The sequence below is a fragment of the Neolamprologus multifasciatus genome, chromosome 11 (genome assembly GCF_963576455.1).
Source record: "Neolamprologus multifasciatus chromosome 11, fNeoMul1.2, whole genome shotgun sequence".
In the NCBI taxonomy this organism is placed as follows: Eukaryota; Metazoa; Chordata; class Actinopteri; order Cichliformes; family Cichlidae; genus Neolamprologus; species Neolamprologus multifasciatus.
The window spans coordinates 28936324-28954946 of NC_140449.1; the positions used below are offsets into that span (position 1 = coordinate 28936324).

The 18623-nt window shown below is 39.1% G+C and overlaps 1 protein-coding gene and 2 non-coding genes across 8 annotated transcripts in view; all 3 read right to left on the bottom strand.

Moving 5' to 3' along the window:
- Positions 1-17292, bottom strand: part of bbs9 (Bardet-Biedl syndrome 9) — a 175927-nt gene extending 158635 nt beyond the window's left edge. Inside the window, exons 1-7 of one of the 6 annotated variants that reach the window (XM_085176813.1) lie at positions 17151-17292; positions 15761-15806; positions 15470-15588; positions 14531-14681; positions 10642-10706; positions 10150-10263; positions 2749-2923 (exon numbers count right to left, since the gene is read on the bottom strand). In XM_085176813.1, coding sequence (XP_085032939.1) covers positions 2749-2923; positions 10150-10263; positions 10642-10706; positions 14531-14681; positions 15470-15581 — 617 coding nt within the window. In that variant the 5' untranslated portion in view covers positions 15582-15588; positions 15761-15806; positions 17151-17292. Of the gene's footprint in view, positions 1-2748; positions 2924-10149; positions 10264-10641; positions 10707-14530; positions 14682-15469; positions 15633-15760; positions 15807-16160; positions 16196-17150 lie in introns of all 6 variants that reach the window. The other 5 variants (XM_085176810.1, XM_085176809.1, XM_085176811.1 and 2 more) reach the window with 5 other exon arrangements.
- Positions 17293-17891: 599 nt separating this feature from the next.
- On the bottom strand, positions 17892-17963 carry trnap-agg (transfer RNA proline (anticodon AGG)). Its single transcript has one exon. It is a non-coding gene; the product is annotated as a tRNA-Pro (tRNA).
- A 426-nt stretch (positions 17964-18389) lies between these two features.
- On the bottom strand, positions 18390-18461 carry trnap-agg (transfer RNA proline (anticodon AGG)). The gene has a single exon. It is a non-coding gene; the product is annotated as a tRNA-Pro (tRNA).
- Positions 18462-18623: the final 162 nt, after the last annotated feature.

Below are 18623 nucleotides of genomic sequence, written 5' to 3' on the forward strand. Positions count from 1 at the left end.
GCAAGTTTAGGACACTGAGGTTGAGGAAACAAACATCCCATTTATATGAAAGAGGATCTCTCAGAAAGGAGCACACACACACGCACCTTCAACATACAGATCAAATAAGCATATACATACACGCAAACTACACAAATACACACTAAGCATGTACGCTTTCTGAGGTAACGGATAAACACAAACTAAAAGCTGAAAGCTGACGCCAACACACACACATACACTGTAACCAAATCAAGCTCTCATTCATCAGGGCAGGAGAAGGTCCAGCAAGCTAAATAAACTGAGCCAAGCAGAACTGTTTGACCAGTCATATGATATTAAATGTATAACAGTCAGCAAGGCTTTGACCCCGTCATCTGATATGGTGTGTCTATATATATATATATATTTCCATCACTCTGACCACATTCAAAGATTAGAACATTTCTAATGTATCTAAACCAAAATTGGGATTAAGAAAAAACATTTAACCCATACATAATGACTGCATAAATAAACAGATAACATTTTTTATCCATTTATTTATTTGATTTTGCTAATTGGTAGAGTCTTACGTCAATGCCAGTGATCTTGATCACAAAGTATTTTAGTCGAAAAGCGATTTGTTAATGCTCTCCCTGAACCGCATCATTAATGCATCCACTGTTTTAGTGCTAATACATTTCCTGCTGCTATTGTGTGATATGAAAACCATTTATCGTGCATCTGCAACAGGAACTGCTCTGTGCTCATCACCAATTCCAAAGTCCACATGGAAAGAGATGCTTATGTAAGAGCGGATGCTTGGATGTGTGTTTTTATGTACTTTATGTGGCAAATGTATGTGTTCAAATGTTTATCCAAACTGTGAGGCACTTTCTAACAGTTCCTAAAGTCCCAGAGAAATAAAGCATTATTTCTATCAAAGCCATCACATCTAAAATTTAATGCACAAAATCTTTTTTTTTTTGATGCTATATTAATTTAATTAATCTTCAAGCAGAGTGATTTTTGTTATGAAAATGTTTAGTGACACACACACACACAGACACACAAACACAGTGATAGCTTGGGCTTCCTGGATGTGCGGCAAGCTTGAATATGGGGACAGGAAGAGCACAGTATAAATCATAAATTGTATGTGTTGGTCGAGCAAAACACTTTTACTTCTAGCAATTTTTTTAACTTTTATTTTTTAGTAGGTATCCTAATCAACTGATCATTTATGTAGCACTTCATATCTTTAGCTAATGATGCTCATCTGTACTGACTGAGCAGCTCTGACTGCATGCTATTTAATGTTTACATTTATTGTGACGCATCAAAGTCTTGTTCTGGCATTTTAAAACTCTAAAGTCTCCACTAAATGTGAAGATCTATTTATAGCAGAGACATTACGTTGGTTAGAGGTGTTTAATGCACAGTGTAAAGGAAATAAGTTTGTTGCATTTGTAATGCTGTGCTGTCATTTATGGAAAGCTTGTATACGTCTGCTGAGCTCTGTCTGAGTTACTGCAGTCAGTACTCTGCAGGGCTGTGTTTGTGTGTGTGTCCAGTGAGAACGGTGACGTCAGGGTTTCCACTGTGATATCTAGTCTGGAGAGTGTCTTGATACTGGTGGGGGGCACCCAGATAACAAACAACTGGAAGAGAAGACTGCACGCATGCACAGCGTACACCCACGCAGTCTGTAAGACTTCTTAACGATATGCAGTCAGAGTGAAGTGTACATGTGCTTACATTAAAATGAGGTACTTTCCGACCAAACCATGTGTGCGCAAGTGCGTCTGTGTGTGTGTTTCGGTCCATCCAGACAAGATCTGCACTGGGAGCAGATGGTGTTCGGATGGTGGGGATTTAGTCAGCACTGCTCGTTAACCATCAGCAGCTGATACTGAAGACTGTGAATCAGATAACCTTAAGAAAGTTTATACTGTTCGAGCCTAAAAATTACTTGTAAACAGATGTGAATTCCTTTTTAATAGCAACTTGGGTTTTTTTTTCCATCTTAGAATAAAACTTCAGTATTTTCTAGCAACTAATATATAGGCCTATATCAAGGATCTTGCTGTTAGAAATCAGTTTTATACATTCCAGCATACAACATTACTACTCTCATGGTGCATCTATACAAAGTCTATGCAATGAAGGAAATGGACTTGAAGCTGTATTGCAAAAATCCCTCAGCTGGGATTCTCCCATAGGCTATGGACTCCTCTGATGCCACCAACAATCAGAAATGAAAGACAAGACTATTGATGCCATTTGAGGACATCTGGAGCTGTATGTTGTAGAAATTATTACGTGATGGACTTCACTGAAAGCTGTGAAAGTATTATACTGTAACTTTATCCCAGCTATCTTGCTTGCAAATATTTGTGGGATTACAACACAGCAGTCTTCAGGCAAGTAACACAAGATGAAAAAAGTTATTAAATAAATGAATTATAAATATGGGGTGGCTGTAGCTCAGGTGGTAGAGCAGGTCATCTACTGATCGGAAGGTTGGTGGTTCGATCCCTGGCTTCCCCAGTCTGCATGCCAAATATCCTTGGGCAAGATACTAACCCCAAATTGCTCTCCGATGCATCCATCGGAGTATGAATGTGTGTGAATGTTACTTAGAAAGCACTTAAAGAAATGTGCTTGTGCGAATGGGTGTGAATGGGTGAATGTACAAGTTGTGTACAGCGCTTTGAGTGCTCAGAAAGAGTAGAAAAGCGCTATATAAGAACCAGTCCATTTACCATTTACCATAAAAAAGCCTACCTGTAGCTCTCCAGCTCTCGTGCAGAGGATACCGTGAGGAAGCTGTCTGTTCTGGGGTTGTAGGTCAGGGGACCAGGCAGCAGAAAACCAGGGAGGAACCTGCCAAAAGAGTAGCTGTCCTGCTCGAAGAACATCAGCATCCCGTCCATAGACTGGATACAGAGGGAATGATGACCTGATGGAGAGAGTGGGGGGCAGCAAAGAAGATTTATTCACAAGCTAAAATGTTTTTAACTGATAATAGCAAACAAAAACACAAAAAAAAACAATGTAATTAAATACAATGTTATACTGTGAACTCAGGTATGTTTTGCTGGGTATTTTCCAGTTTGGCTTTCAGAGAGAGGTTAATTTCATGTAGCAATTAGCAACGTCGGTGGCGTAAAAACAGGTGGAGCTTCAACTTTTAAGCGTCTCCTAAGCTTTCCACCATGTTTCTCTGACACAATTTGAACAAACAACCTAGTCTAACATCATCAATGTCACTGAACAGAAACCATCTCAAAGTGTACACCATTATCTACATTTGTACAACTCATCATGTCCAGTCACTCTCTGGGACTTTTAGCTCCACCTTTCGAAACACTTTGGCCTTTAGACAAGGTCAGATTGCACAGCAAACAAACTAATTCATGTAAAGAATACAGGCTGCTTTTTTGGCTGCTTCATCTACATCCCTCAATAAAAACAAACAAACAAACAAAAAACACTTTTTTAATAACACAAGCACCAAAGATCCTGGAGGACTTTTGTGGCTTTTGTTTAATTTCAGCCCTGATGTTGTGTTGTGCTGTGAGGTGCGTTACTCCCTCTGCCTGAATCTGATATCTCCATTAACACCTCCATACTCATACACACAGACACCTGGCTGTAAGTATAAATGTGTTCAAGACTATGTGTTTATTAGGAAAGGCCTGGTGTAGGACATACTAAGCCCCGACACAAAATACACAGCAGCACACACTGCCATAAAGCAGTGGGGCTGTGTGACCAGAGAACTATAATTAGGCCTCAATGCGCTATTAAAACTCACACTGCCATCAACTAGAGGTCAGGGAGACAGCCACCTACAGTGCACACACACACATACATACATACTTAACATCTATCACCAAGGATTTAGACAGAAAAGCCACACACTCCTACACACCTATTCTGTGTCAACAAGTATGTGTGTGTGAGAGTGTATGTGTGCCTGAGTAATGAGCGGCCATTCAGGGTGGCCATTAACACACTGAAGGACAAGGTCTCATACATCGCAAACACACCCTGTGAATAAAAGTGTGTTAAACACAATATTTGATGGAGAGCCAACAGCAAATGCTGAAGCAGAATGTGCATGTCTTCATATGGGTGGATTTACATCCAGCCACAAGTGTGTATTCTTGAGTGTGGAGTTTAAAAAAATATCTGAAAAACAAATGTCGTCTTCTGAGGACCAAGTGCATTGTGTTTAGTTCAAAACTGTAAGTCATGAACGTCTGCTGTCCAAATGTCCTTAATGTGGAAAATTTGTGGAAATGCACAAGCTCCAGCCAATTATAGTGTTGACAGTGTCTCTTAAACACTAGTGTTCTGTATTTTCTTAAAACAGACCCAGACTGTGATTGTTTTCATTTATATTATGTTCAATATAATTAAATTAAAGCTAAAACAACCCTAAATTCAGCTGGCTGAGGCTGCTATTAAGAGCAATTTGTCCTAAATGTCAGCATACGTCATTTATGTTTAAAATTTTTAATTGAATAAATGGTGTGCTGTCATGAAAGGGTGGATTCATTGTCTGTTTTCCACTTTTTTCTCTACTTGCATTTGCCTGTTGCTGTGTATTGTTTTCCTCATTCACACAGGCCTAGAGACCTGTTGGTGACTACCCAGAAACCTTTGGGGGAAAAAAAATGCAGATTCCTGAACAGTTGTGAGTCATTGCTGGAGGTTGTTGGCTATTGCATGCAACTGATTGCTCAACTCTCTTTCATACAGGCCCAGAAATCTATTAGTGACCCGGTAATAAATGCAGTCACTAGTTAAAACTGTGTACTCCACAACTGGTTCATGCATTTTCATGTAGTTTTGTGATCAACTGAGGAGCTTGGGTAGATAGCAGGTTGTGGTGGTTGCCAGTAGTTTCCAAGAAAGGTACAAACTTGTCTGCAAACAGTTGCAGACTACTCACCAGGTGGTAGTGAAATTGTGAAACATACGACGCAACCTGGGAATGTAGAGAGTTTGCATTTGAAGAAACAGTTGTGCCTTTTCACTGGAACCAACACATTTCAAAAGGCAAAGCTTTTACTTTTGAGGGAAACATTCTCGGTTTCCGATTTGAGTATGAAAGTAAATGGCAAGTGTTTGCAGGCAACTCAGAGTCTTTCATGCAAATTATGGGCAAACAAAACAATTTGCTAGTGACTAAAAGAATCAAAAAGAGGTTTTTGACACCCTCTTTGAGACAGATTTCACCTGGTGATAGCTAGCAACCTCGATCAACCACACACCAAGTATTTTGCCTCTGGGTCACCAACTGGTCTCTAGGCCTGTGAGATGAAAACTTCCGTTATAATAGTAATGTCAACAAATGCTGTACCATCCAAAATGGTATGCTGTGGTAGGCAACTTCTTCTGTTGGTGTGAAAATATCATACAGTATAACATTTTATAAAGGTCACTAAGATTTCTTTGAAAATGACTTCTGGTTTTATAAATTTTATTTCCTTGAAATTTTCCTAAAGATGAATATTTTGTGTATTTTTTATAGACTAAGAGAAATCACTAACAATATATGCACTTAGTCTAACCCACAGTACGGACTTAAATAATGACTATTTGAAAAAAATACAGATTTTCAATTACGTATGTTATGATATAAATTCAACCAGTCACTCAAGGAAATTCTTCTGGAAAATTTTACATCACCATTTCTCCCGCAACAATAGCAGATACTATCGGATAATTCAAGATACTAGCTGGATATTATCATGAGAGAGTAAAACAAAAAAATAAACTACTAAAATATTTTCACAACCTACTGCATTATTGAAATCCATCAATTATAAGCAACAAATCAGATTTGGGAACAGGTTACTGCATTATAAAAGGGGGAAAAAAGACAACAGCATTGAAATGATCAAAGTCATTTTGGTTTCTTAAGTCATTGTTCTACTCGAAGCAGACCAAGACTGTGGGAACAGGCTGAGGTAAAGACCTGTCTCAGACAAACACTTCACCGATTTGTCAGGTTTCTGGATGTCATTTCCGACCCTCAAAGGCAGCTCAAGGGTCAAAACAACAGACACTCAGCACAGCCTGACATGACTCTGTATCATCAATAATAAGAAATACAGAGTGAAAACGAGAGCCAAGCTGTTTCATAACAGCAACTGTCCAAATGTAATTTCACACGCCCACGGCCAGGTATAGTGTGTCAAAGAGCCCAGTATGAGAGCCACTGCTCAGACACAGTGGAGGAAACAGGCCTGTATTAGTGTCATTAATAAGACTTGTTGAACAAGCACACAGAGCAGCCAACAAAGCACAGAGGCTGGCCGCACACTGCTGTGGGCAGCACCTCGCCTCTGTGTAAATATGAGAGAGAAAATGTGAGAGTGTGAGAGAAAGAGGGAAAGTCTGTAGGTACATGTGAATGTGCTGGTTCGGGGACCACAACATGTGTGTGCATGCATCTGTGTGTGATTATATGTGCATATATATATATATATATATATATATATATATATATATATATATATATATACATACATACATGTATACATACATACATACATACATACGTATATATATATATACACATGTGTGTGTGTGTGTGTGTGTGTGTGTGTGTGTGTGTGTGTGTGTGTGTGTGTGTGTGTGTAAGACCAGTCTATACTTTGACTGTAAGTGTGTGGCCTGAAAGTGACCCAAACCAAATGGCAGCCCAGCTATTAGAGTAGTATTAATACAGAGCTGCTATTACAGTGCCTACAGCACTGCTAAATGGGTGCTATTATAGACCAACACATGCAAACCCACACACACGCACACACACTCACGTGTAACAGCAGACACGACTTGCAAAAACACTCCCACACGCACACACACTAGTTTCCATATCCAAACCAAGCAGCAACCTCCACGGGTGACAAATGAACCCACATGTATGTGCCAAAACTGCAGTACCTCTAGTGGCCACTTGAGGCTGGCTACAAAAGTGAGTGAGTACCTGCAAACTCCAATGTTAAAATGACCAACTTTACAGCCTTAAAAAGCATTCATACAGACTGGTGATAAAATGTTTTAGGCCACTACATAAGTTTACTTCCTTCACAACAGCTTTAACGTGGATGAACCTTATTATAACTCCTCCATCTAGAAATTGGATTTAAGGGGCATGGCCACTTTGACTGACAGGTCTGTCCCCAGGCAGGCAGCCAAAAGCAATTGGTTTCTGCTAGTCCTCAACTCTGCTAAATGTACTTAATGAGCTGGAACTCTCCACTAAATTTGTGCAGTTGGTGGCTTGTTGGGCATTTTAAGAGAATTATCTCATAATTAAAATGGATTGCTGTGTGGTACAGAATCACCAGGAAGTCTGTGTATCTGTTTTGATACATTTTTAATATTGCAGTAGTCTGTTACTTAGCACAAATTTACCAAGATATCTGTGTAGGGTGTTTATTCCTTACAGTGTATGCATGCAGCTTACTATCCAAACTTTCTATTGTTAGTTGGTAACATGGCACTAAATTAATTCTCATCAAAATATGGTTAGTTGTGGCTCCAGAATACTCCAGAACACTTCCACAACACAAGCAAATGTTAAGGTTTCAAAATACAACCACAAAAAAAGGATGACGTCATAGTGACCAAATCTGTCTATTATAGTTATAGTATTATAGAGTCTTATCACACACCATCTGTGGAAGAAATACATTTTCAGAAGTCTGCTCCTGCCTCAGAGCTGTGACTATCACTGTCTATGCAGTAAAACTACACAGAAAATACTGTCCACTGTGTGTGTGTGTGTGTGTGTGTGTGTGTGTGTGTGTGTGTGTGTGTGTGTGTGTGTGTGTGTGTGTGTGTGTGTGTGTGTGCGCGCGCAAGATTATCATTACGAATATGTGTATGTTTGTGTTTCATCCAATCAACTGTGAGATCGGCTCATTTTCTTGTAAACTATGTGAAATGGTGAGGAAAGAGCAAACGGTGAACATCTTTTCCCAATAAAACGCACACAGATCAAAAACTCATCTGCCCTTTAAAAGGAAAAGAGAAATAAAAATAGCCTCTTTTGTGTGTATGTAGTCAAACAGAACACAAATATCCTCAGTTATAAATGAAGCATTGATCGTTATTGGTATAATTTAGACTACAAAACTAAACAGCTGCTGCAGTAAACAAAGAAGACAGAAATAATGCAGAACAGTGCAAAATAAGTGGGGAGCACTTCTGTTGCACATCATCCTTCCCCCTCTCCTCTGTTTCTACTATATCCAATCTAAAATGCAAAAAAAGAAATCCCTCCATAACAATCATAATCAAAAACAAGGTAAAAAAAAAAAAAAGGCAGGCAGCAAACCAAGAATTTAGATGAAGAGTTGCAACATCGAAATAGATTCAGATTTCCCCAAATGTCATTTATTTTGGGGGATTTTTCTCTAATCATTTTTTAGGATTATTGCCACATATATATAGTCTTACACTCATAAACATTTAAAAGCATTAAAAATGATCTAAAAATGTAAAAAATATATAGTTTTTGAAATAATAAGCATAACCATTATCTGCAAAATAAAGCATGTGTAAACATGCACACCATTCTGATGAAGCCGTTCTTGAACAAGGCACTAAATCTCTACTCAGACCTCCTTACTTGGGAAAGGTGGGAAAGGGGAATTCCCGTACAAGAATTAAAACAGGACCTCATTCATTCAGTATCAAGGTGAAATAGAAGAGCAGTTCTAGGGCCTGCACTGCCATCTACTGGTGTACACTATAGGAAAAGACTAGAGATGTAAAGTGAATACTAGTCTGCTTGTATGGTTTTCTGTGTTTACCGAGTTTCCGGTCAAGGGCTGTTTAAGGGATAAGACTTGGTTTAGGGGTTAACCAGAGATTTAGGTTAGGAAACAGCATTGTGTTAAAACATTTACTTGTGGTTATAAAGTTTAAGGTCAAATGGTCGGGAATGCGTGTCTATTTTTGGTCACAAGTAAGGATCGCTAAAACATTTAGGTACATAGATGTCAAACTTGGACATGGCACAAAGACACAGTTTTATTTACACCACACTACTTCACAACAATCAGCTACCTCATGCCATTTTAGACTGCAAGAACCCCAGAGATCACAAGTTGCCCTATGAGGAAGCACTTGGCGACAGTAGAGAGCATGGGTGAAAGAACACAAGTTTACATGAAAGCTCAGCTGCCATCTGAAACGCATCCTGCACAGTGTGGGGAAACCAGAAAACACGTGGACACAGTCAGAGTTATTGGTTTGTGGTATGTCCTACACACGTGCACTCAGTACAGGCCAAGGTATTGGTTTTGGTTTTAATTAGCCCACACTGTTCTTTCTATCAATCAAATACACACTCAGATGAGCACTTGCACACAGACAGACAGACAGACAGGCTCTCTAAACATGAAGTGAATGACGGATTCATCATGCCAGGCCACAGAGTCTGGCAAGCTCTCTGTTCACACACACACCTTGACAATACAGGCTTTATTTGGAAATGTCATTTTCTCTCCTTTAAAGGGGGTTCCCTGTGTTTCTGTGAGTGTGTGTGTGTTTCAGTGTGTGTGCGTGTGTGTGTGTTTTTCTTGGATGCTTACTCCATTAGGGCTTTCCCCTACTTGGTTTTTCCAAAAGCCCAATAGACTAAAGAGAGCGCAGCTACATGACCTCTCTCTTTCTCTCCCTTTTCCTCCTTCACTCTTCTTATAGACTTTTATAGTTTTATGTATTTGTCCAGCGCTGCCAATTGCCTCTTATGCCAAGACACATGCACAGATGTTCACTAATGCACACCGCTTGAACTTCAATATATTTGCGAGGTCCCTCGCTGATGTTGATGATAATCAACACAACTAAATGCCTATACTCAGCCTTTTGACTTTCCTTTATTAAATACTCAAAAGAAAAACCCACACACAAAAGCTGACACACAGAACTTGTAAAGCACTAAAAGTACCCTTTATAGCCAGCCACTATTCCTGGTGGACATAAAGTTTTCTTTGGTATAAATGACTTACATGTGTGTGCATGGCTTATGGCACTGCTGTCAGAAAGCTGTTACTAAGAGAAGTTATTATGCACCAAAATTCTTGTGTGATTCCAGGACAGCTTTACATCTCTCTTGTTTAAAACAATATTATGAAAAAAGTGAATTTAGTGTACCCGTGACTCCTCCAAAGGTGCCGTAAGTCATGTTGCAGGCTGTTCTTTGCAGGTTATGCTCATAAACCAACTTGAGCTGGTACTGGTCACCATGCTCCACGTTCCCTGCAGTGCCTGCATAAGGTTAAAAAAAACACAAAAAAACCCAACTTCAATTAAGAGAAGATATAATGACACCTTTAAAAGTGAAAACTGATCCCAAAACGGGTGGCTGTGGCTTAGCAAGTGGTTTGGGATTTGAAGATCAGTGGTTCATGTTCTCCAGTCTGCATGGTGAAGGGCAAGATACTGGACCTCAAATTAGCCATAAGGCATCCATAAGCATGTGAGTGTGACATATATAGGGAACTTAAAGAGCAGAGAACAATCTGTGTATGAATGTGGTTTGTAATGTAAGTGCTTTGAGTGCTCCGTAGTGTAGAAAAGCATCTTATAAATATCAGTCCATTTACTAAACATAAATAATGAAAACCCTGTTTATGTCAATTTTACCTGAAACAGAGTAGACTGACAGCTTTCTGGGGTGGAGAACAGCCAAGTGAAGAAGCTCTGAACACCTGAAATGACAGCAAAGGTAGTACTAAAGCAGTTCAATAATACGATAACCTACAAAACTAAAACACTTTTATCAGAATCAGAATACTTTGTGTGAAATTATGTGTTACAGTTACTCCAAGATACTGAACCAAATTTAACCAAAGATACAATATATTACAAAGTTACATAATATAAAAAATTGCTCTAATAGATACAAATAGCTCAATTATAAATATCTTGAATATTAAAGGAGATTAAATATATATGATTGACATTTTACTCTAAACTGTAAAACTTTGTGATTTGCACTGTAAAGCATGTCCAAAAGGGTGTACTGTGCATTCGATGGAGAGGAATTATTTCCTGTGTTGTGCAGTGGTGCATTTGGGTAATGTCCTTTACAGCTTAACAGGACCCCATGTTGATTATTATGAATGGATACCTCTAAAAATCCACAATTATTAAACAAGACCTCCTAGTTATAAGCCAAATAACAGCTAAAATCACTACACTAGAATAGCACTAGAACTGCGGCCCTGCAGCTGGTAAAGATAGTTTCTTTCTCAGACACCAGCATTGCAGATGCTTCCTGCCACTGTGGCTGAATCCATGTTCTTAGCTCAAGGGTGGCATCCACTCTTATTCTCTCTCATTCGTCTAAAATAATTACTGCAACAGCTGGTGCATTTTTTTAACATTGGTTATGGTTTAGGTGTAGATGATGTTCCAGTGATGCTGATCCTAGATTTTTCACTTATTTACCTTGCCGCAAAACCACTGAGACGGAATGTGTCCACTTTCTGGACTGAGAACAAATGCGTCTTACTAAGTTTCAACCACTGCAGTTATGTTTGCTGAGAGAACAACAACAAGGAACTAGAAAACTGAAAACCCACAAGCTTTCCCTCTTTCTTAGAAAACCAAGAAAACAAAACCTTTCACCATCTGCCCACCTCGGTCTGCCCCGACAATATTTACAACGTGCTTTGCTATCAAGGCCAGCGTCCAAAATGTCCCACCAGTCTCTGAAGAATGCTGTGCCGCAAAACCGCAGGTAACTAAACACAACGTCTTCCAAACAGACTGATTTAGTTGGATTCTGCTCCCAGTGTGATGATGTGGGAAGCCTTCGAGACAGACCACAGCTTTTCCCAGAAACCTTCCATTCCAGGACGTTCCTGTGCAGCCGCAGCGAGGCAATGTGTGGTATTAATGTTGAGATTAATGTTAAAGAAAGGCAGCATCAATTTCACAGACAGATTCAAGTCCTTGATTATTTTAACAGATAAATGAAGGTTTGGATTTTACTGTGTATTTACTACAGTAAACAATGAGTCCGAAATACTACACACAATATTATATGCATCTCTAGTTTGTTTCATGGTTCAGGACTAAATTGTCACACTGGTGACATTACTGCATGAGCTGTACAGCAGCTGATTTATGGGAACTACAAAACTCCCTTAGGAGTCTGTGCCACATGCTGCTTGTAATGTTTTGAGCACTTAGGGCAACACCACATTTTACTATATTTACACAGTGCATGTTCTTCTTTTATGTCTTATCCAAAGAATTTCCACAATCACTAGAGTCAGAAAACATTATTTGACTTTGCTTTCTGTCTCACCTACCTTTTCCACATTGTCTTGTGACCTGCCGTCCCCAGGTACAGCACTTTTGGATTTGCTGGGCCAAAACTAAGATTTGCAAACCATGCCAAATGTTACCAGTACCTTTCGATGACAATGACTGTATCTCTAGTGTTTTGATTTTTGTTTTCTTTTTTTTTTGTGGGAGGGTTGCAGCTACATCAAGTAAAAATTGGTCCACACTGCAATCATTCATTGTCTGGAGCCCGTCAAGATGGAATTAAAAATACATTTACACTAACCATCGATATTTGAACACTTAAGAATATTTCACAAAGAACACATCTAGCAAAAATTAAAAGTAGGGTCTACAAATTGTAATTACAAGCAGTTAAAAGTCCCTCACTTTCTCTTCATTTGTCGAGGTTTTCTTATCTCACTTGATTAACCGTCATGGATTAAAAAGGCATGGAGCCTGAGAAGGAGTGAATTTGTTAAGTCATTTATTTGAAGTTTTTTTTAATGTAGCTGTAAAATATGAGTGCAGTGTTGAATCAAGCAAGCGTGTGTTTTAGTCATACCTTCAACTTTTCAATCACATATATAATAGAAAATCTGAGATATTCAATCCTTCAAAATCTTTATAGTCCACTTTAATTTCCTTTTTTTCCTTTTTTTCCAGCTCTGAATAATTACCACAATAATCCTATATCTATAATCAACACTGCCCTATCCCCCATAATTGCTTTTATCCTCCTTCCCACATTTACATAGTTTTGAAACCTGATCAATGTCTCTTCAAAACAAGTATTTTTTTCCTGGACACATCTGCACATTACACTTGACTGACTCGTAGTATCCAGCAATGCACTAACATCGCTGGAAGTGGCCCTGGGTTTTAAAACTATGCTAGAAACTCGGTGGTTAGCCTGACATTATAAGCACAACTATGTTTGGGCCACTGATAGATCGTGTAAATCATGAGTCGGGAGAGAAACTCATGGCAATCTTGGTTTGAGGTTAGCATACTTTGCAGTGGAAAAAGATGTTAATGTGGTTGTAAGTAACAGAAGGGATGCTTTTTTCTATGAATGAAAAAGCAGAGCATTAAGCTACAAATGGTTATTTCTGCCTGGCATTTTAAAGTAAGGCTTTATTACAGGCTATACTATGAATGCTTATAATTCACACGAGGTCATGACACAGAGTTCAAGAAAGCCCTGTGATTCATTACTGCAGAAAGGCACACATATGTAACAGATGACACTGAACATTCAATTACAGGGCAGCTCCTCTGTGCATCCTGTTTCAGTTCCTAAAGCTCTATCAACTGCACAGTATCCTCTCTAACTGTGACCTCTGACCTGTTCAGCCACCAAAGACAATGCAAATACAAGACTGGTTACTTTTCAAAAAGACCCGTCTTGCTTTGCCTAAATCTGCAGTGATTGCTGGAATGGCTCACATCAAACACACATATTTGCAAGAATGATCTAAAAGCTCAGATTTCCGATTGATTTAAATGCTTCAAATCAAGCATGTCAGCTCAGTATGATGTCAGTGAGAGTGGATGTATTTAAAGTGGACATAAAACACTACATGTCATTTCTATTTTGTACCATCAAGCAATGCTCTGTGAATGTATGCTCTCTGCGAAGCTGGATTGAGGACATACATGTTTCAAGTTAAAGCTTTTAGAGCATGTGTTTAGAGCAAGCACCACCAAACCCTTGTTTCAACCTTTTTGTGAGAGTCAACCAATCAGAAGCAAGATAGTTTAAAAAGATTTGATGTTTGCATTAACTTCTACTAACGACGAACTCTTTCTGCCTGCCTCTGTCCGTTTAAAAGAGCAAATGTGTAATTTGTGAGGTAGTGCTTTTGTGAGACTGTGACCGGGAGTGCTTATATCAATTTGTCCTACACAACACCACCACAATGGTCAAGGCCTGACATGGTGGAAGGCAGCCAAGAAGGCAGGATATAAGGTGTAATGAGGGATTAGCAACATAATCAATGGTCCTAGTGTTAGAACACAAGGCTGTGGTGATTTGACTTGACTTATCCGGAGTGACACTAAAGACCAAATCCATTTTAGTTTCATTCAGACAAACTGAAAAGAAATGTTGACAAAACTTTGACTCAAAAGGGGAAAAGAGCTTAATTTAGAGAAAGAACCAGCAATGACTACAGTACATTGTCATATGTTTTTGGTATGCTTGTCCACTGTTTGTGGGTTAGATTTGCATACTTACGAAACAAACTTGCCCAGTTCGACTTGGATGATGGCATTCTGAAGCTGAACTTCAAGCAGCTGGGCATCAGCTTGACCTCCTTCACTAGTCTTACTGGCATGCGGGGAGAAGATTCGCAGCATCCCCATGTAACTTCCCACTACAACTTTGTCTGCAAATTTATTATCACAAAGAGGGGAAACAGCAGAGAGAATAGAGGTTATTACTCATTGGTAGCAGTCTAACTTTCATTATTTTGGAGTTTGGCTTTTTATGCAATGACTCGGCAATGTATTCCTTTAACAGCCTCCCCTTCCTGCATGGTCCAAAGAAAAGAGGTCCAGTGGCTCAAGCAGTGTTACCATCAGCTCTTCTTTCAACCAGCTTGAAAAAAATACAGTTTATCAACACATATTTTAATGCAGAGTTGAACTGCAAATCAAAATGAGGAGGGTTTTATTTATGCTCCCATACTTCTGTGTTTTGGCTACTTTGAGGATATCTAAATGGGATGTTTTATGCTTTTGCTTTTTTTTTTGTCCTAAGCTTCAAATAGTGAGGTGACTTTGAAGGAGCCTATCCCAGCTGTCATAGGGCGAGAGGCAGGGTACACCCTGGACAGGTCGCCAGTCTGTCACAGGGCTAACACACAGGGACAGACAACCATTCGCACTCACATTCACTCCCGCATTCACACCTAAGGGCAATTTAGTCTTAGACTCTAAAACAATAAGAAGAAAATCTAGTTCAGGTTGCCGACAATCACAATTAAATTTAATAATAACAGTTTAAAGCTTCAGTTGGCAGAAATCTAGTAGTAAGTGTGTACACACAAATTATATCCAGTAGACACATTTAACTTAATGTGTTTTTATCCTGACAGAATAAACTAGAAGTGACGTACTAAGAAAGATAGATAAATGGGATGGCTAGTGTATCAGTTCCTCACAACACACTGACCGTGTCCAGTGCCACTGTTGTCCACGTCTCCAACACACAGGCATCCCTGGTCAAACTCCTCCCCTTCGCCAAGTGCTGCTGACCACCAATCACGTGCCTTGAACAGAGACATGCTGCCTCTATTTGACCAGAGAGGAACACAGAAGAAGTGAAGGATTAGATGCTGTGAACAAAAAAAATAACCACAAAATGTCCAGTTAATGACTTTCTCTGTATAACTGAATAACTATAGGTACAAAAACATTTAAGATAGAAAGATGAGCAAAGAGACAGAGCAGAGTATGCACCTACAAGGCATTAACTTTTCACAGCATTAACTCCTGTTCACTGAGCAGCTCTAGGTAGAACAACAGAAATGTTAAAAGCATCACCACAGCAAGTATAAAGAAGGGTTAAGGACTACTTATTCACAAAATCAATCCACCATCTATTTGCCTTCATAAATGGCTTGCCTTGAGCGATTTGCATAGTGACAGCTTGACCCACTACCCCAGGAAGCCCTAGTGCTCTGAACATAACACTTACAACTACAGCCAATGGCAGAGAAGGGAGCCAGTCACGTGACCTCAGGATTGCGTGTGAGCATAGAGGGGGGAATAAGGAGGTGTATAGTTGGGGGCAAGCAGCTTTTCTACTTGCTAAGTGCTGAGCAGGTGGAAAGGACAGATAATCCATACAAAGAGAATCCGACCTATTCAGAGTGCACTGCCATGCAGGAAGAGGAGGCTGTTAAAGGAATACATTGCAGAGTCATTGCATAAAAAGCAAGGTTTAAAAGGTTAAGAATCTGATCAGTATTACTCTATGATCAGAATAACTTACAGTATCATCCAGTGACTATTTGCATGGCTTTGTGCTAATTTAATGGTTTTGCTTGGGGCAGTCTATTGCTCATCAATGTCTCCAGCTTAGATCAATTAGCTTTAAATATATTTTGACGTTCCTTAAGTAATGTTTTCAGAATAGATGAGTTACTTTTTAAAAATAAAAACCGAGAAACGTTAAACCCTTTGTTAGGCAATTGTGGGGTTTTTTGTTTTCGTGAATGAGACTTTAAATTATGTGCATATATCAGACAAATAAAAGTGGAATGGGAAACATAATTTTAGCCCATCATTTCCAATGGTTTGTTTCCCTAATTTCGGGCTTAGTTCCACGTATTTTGGAGTCTTAAATGTGTGCACAATGCCTATAAATATTAAGAGAAAATAGGATCTTTCTCGTGTTAAATGCTACAGTAGAGAGTCAGTCCAACACTCAAAGAATAGAAAGGAAAAATAAATCAAGAAGTAAATTTATTGTTCTAGTCGTCGGCTGATATTAAATTTTGAAAGCTCTTGGATTTTAGACTTTTGTAATAGCTATTCAATTGTAGATTTATTGCTTCACACCCATAAGGACTCTTGTTTGGGCAACAACAGTCTCCATATTTGTACGTTAAAACAGTAAAGTTAGTGACACAAATTCAAGAACGGTTTTAAGTCGTTGTGAACCTGCACAGGTGAATTACCCTGCAATTACACTCAAGCCGGCTGAATTAACTGTAGCTTAGCCGGCTAATTAGCTAGCCCTTCAAGTTCCCTAGTTACACGCTAGCAGATCAGAAACAGGGTCGCTGCTGTTTTCACGGTTTCTCATTTGATAACAAAACGCCTTTGTTATTGTTCCGGTTACCTCTTACCTTCACAGGAATGACCTAGTCCGAAAAATGTCGAAGATTCGTTACTTCTCGGTCACACAAACATCACATTTCTCACCCTCTTGCTTGCAGCCATCGTCCTGTTGTCATGGCACTGACGCTTAGCAGAGAAGCCGGGGGTTAGTGCGCATGAACGGAAATACAAGGGGGTGGTGTTTGGGAAAACGAGTTTTTTAGAGGACCAAAAAAATCTCACTCAAACGTCTTTGGGCAACTCCATGGGGAGTATTTTTTAAAGCATTATTTCTTTTAACTCTGTTTAATCACTCTGTATATCGAATCACAAATCAAATGTGAAAAAACCTTTAAACTTCATTAAATTTGGACAAAAGCAATGTTTTTAAAACTTTTAGATAGGTTTTTTAGATGGTGATTATTCTTCTGCCACCATCTCCGTGGCTGTGGCATCTGTCACATATTTAAATCAGAATTCTAATGGTGCTGTTCCTATCATTATTGATATTTTTTCATTATTTCGTTTTAATAATTATTTCCTTTTAATAATAATAATTTTATATATATATAATGTGTTGTTTATTTTATTTTCATTTGTATATTGAACCTGTAAATTTTATGACAGTGACATATGTGCAGTAGGTAGGGTATTTAGTTTGTTAACCAAGGAACTGTTGTAGAGTGCACTTAAACCATTAGTGTATCTCGGGAGATTCATTACACTTTCTAAATGTGGGAGCTTAGAAGTAGGATTCGCTTAAAAAGGGAGGGCTCGTCCGGGATTTGAACCCGGGACCTCTCGCACCCTAAGCGAGAATCATACCCCTAGACCAACGAGCCATATAGTCGTACAGGAGCCTAGCCGATTGTGACGTACACGTGTTATCATTGCTGTTATTTGATTTGATGTTCAATGTGACCAAAATGATTCTGTACATCTGCACGTCGCGTTTTCAGTGGGAGAAACGTTTCGTCACTTATCCAAGTGACTTTTTTTTCATCTTTATGTCAGCATAAGCAAGTATTGCAAGTACTGTATATCAGTACATATCTTTATTTTCTTTATCGACACATATCACATAATAACATTGCAGGAAAAGCATTGTAATGGTTTGCATTTGGCTATCCATTGACTCAGTCTGACAGAGTAGTAATTCTGTATTGACCCACTAAAGGAAAATTAAATATGATTCCAGATGTCCACTATTTGTACTTTATAGTTTATGCCCGTTCAAATACAACAAAAATGAGTTTCTAACAAAATATGGGCTCGTCCGGGATTTGAACCCTGGACCTCTCGCACCCTAAGCGAGAATCATACCCCTAGACCAACGAGCCACGACTTCTTCATGTGAACACAACAATTTCTGGGATTCAAAGATGCCACGTTGATAAACTTTAAATTGCATCCCACAGTTAATCCACTCCTTGTCCACTGCCGCCATCTGCAGGACGTCTTGTCATACACCGGCTAAATCATGAAGTCCTTCTGATGTGCAA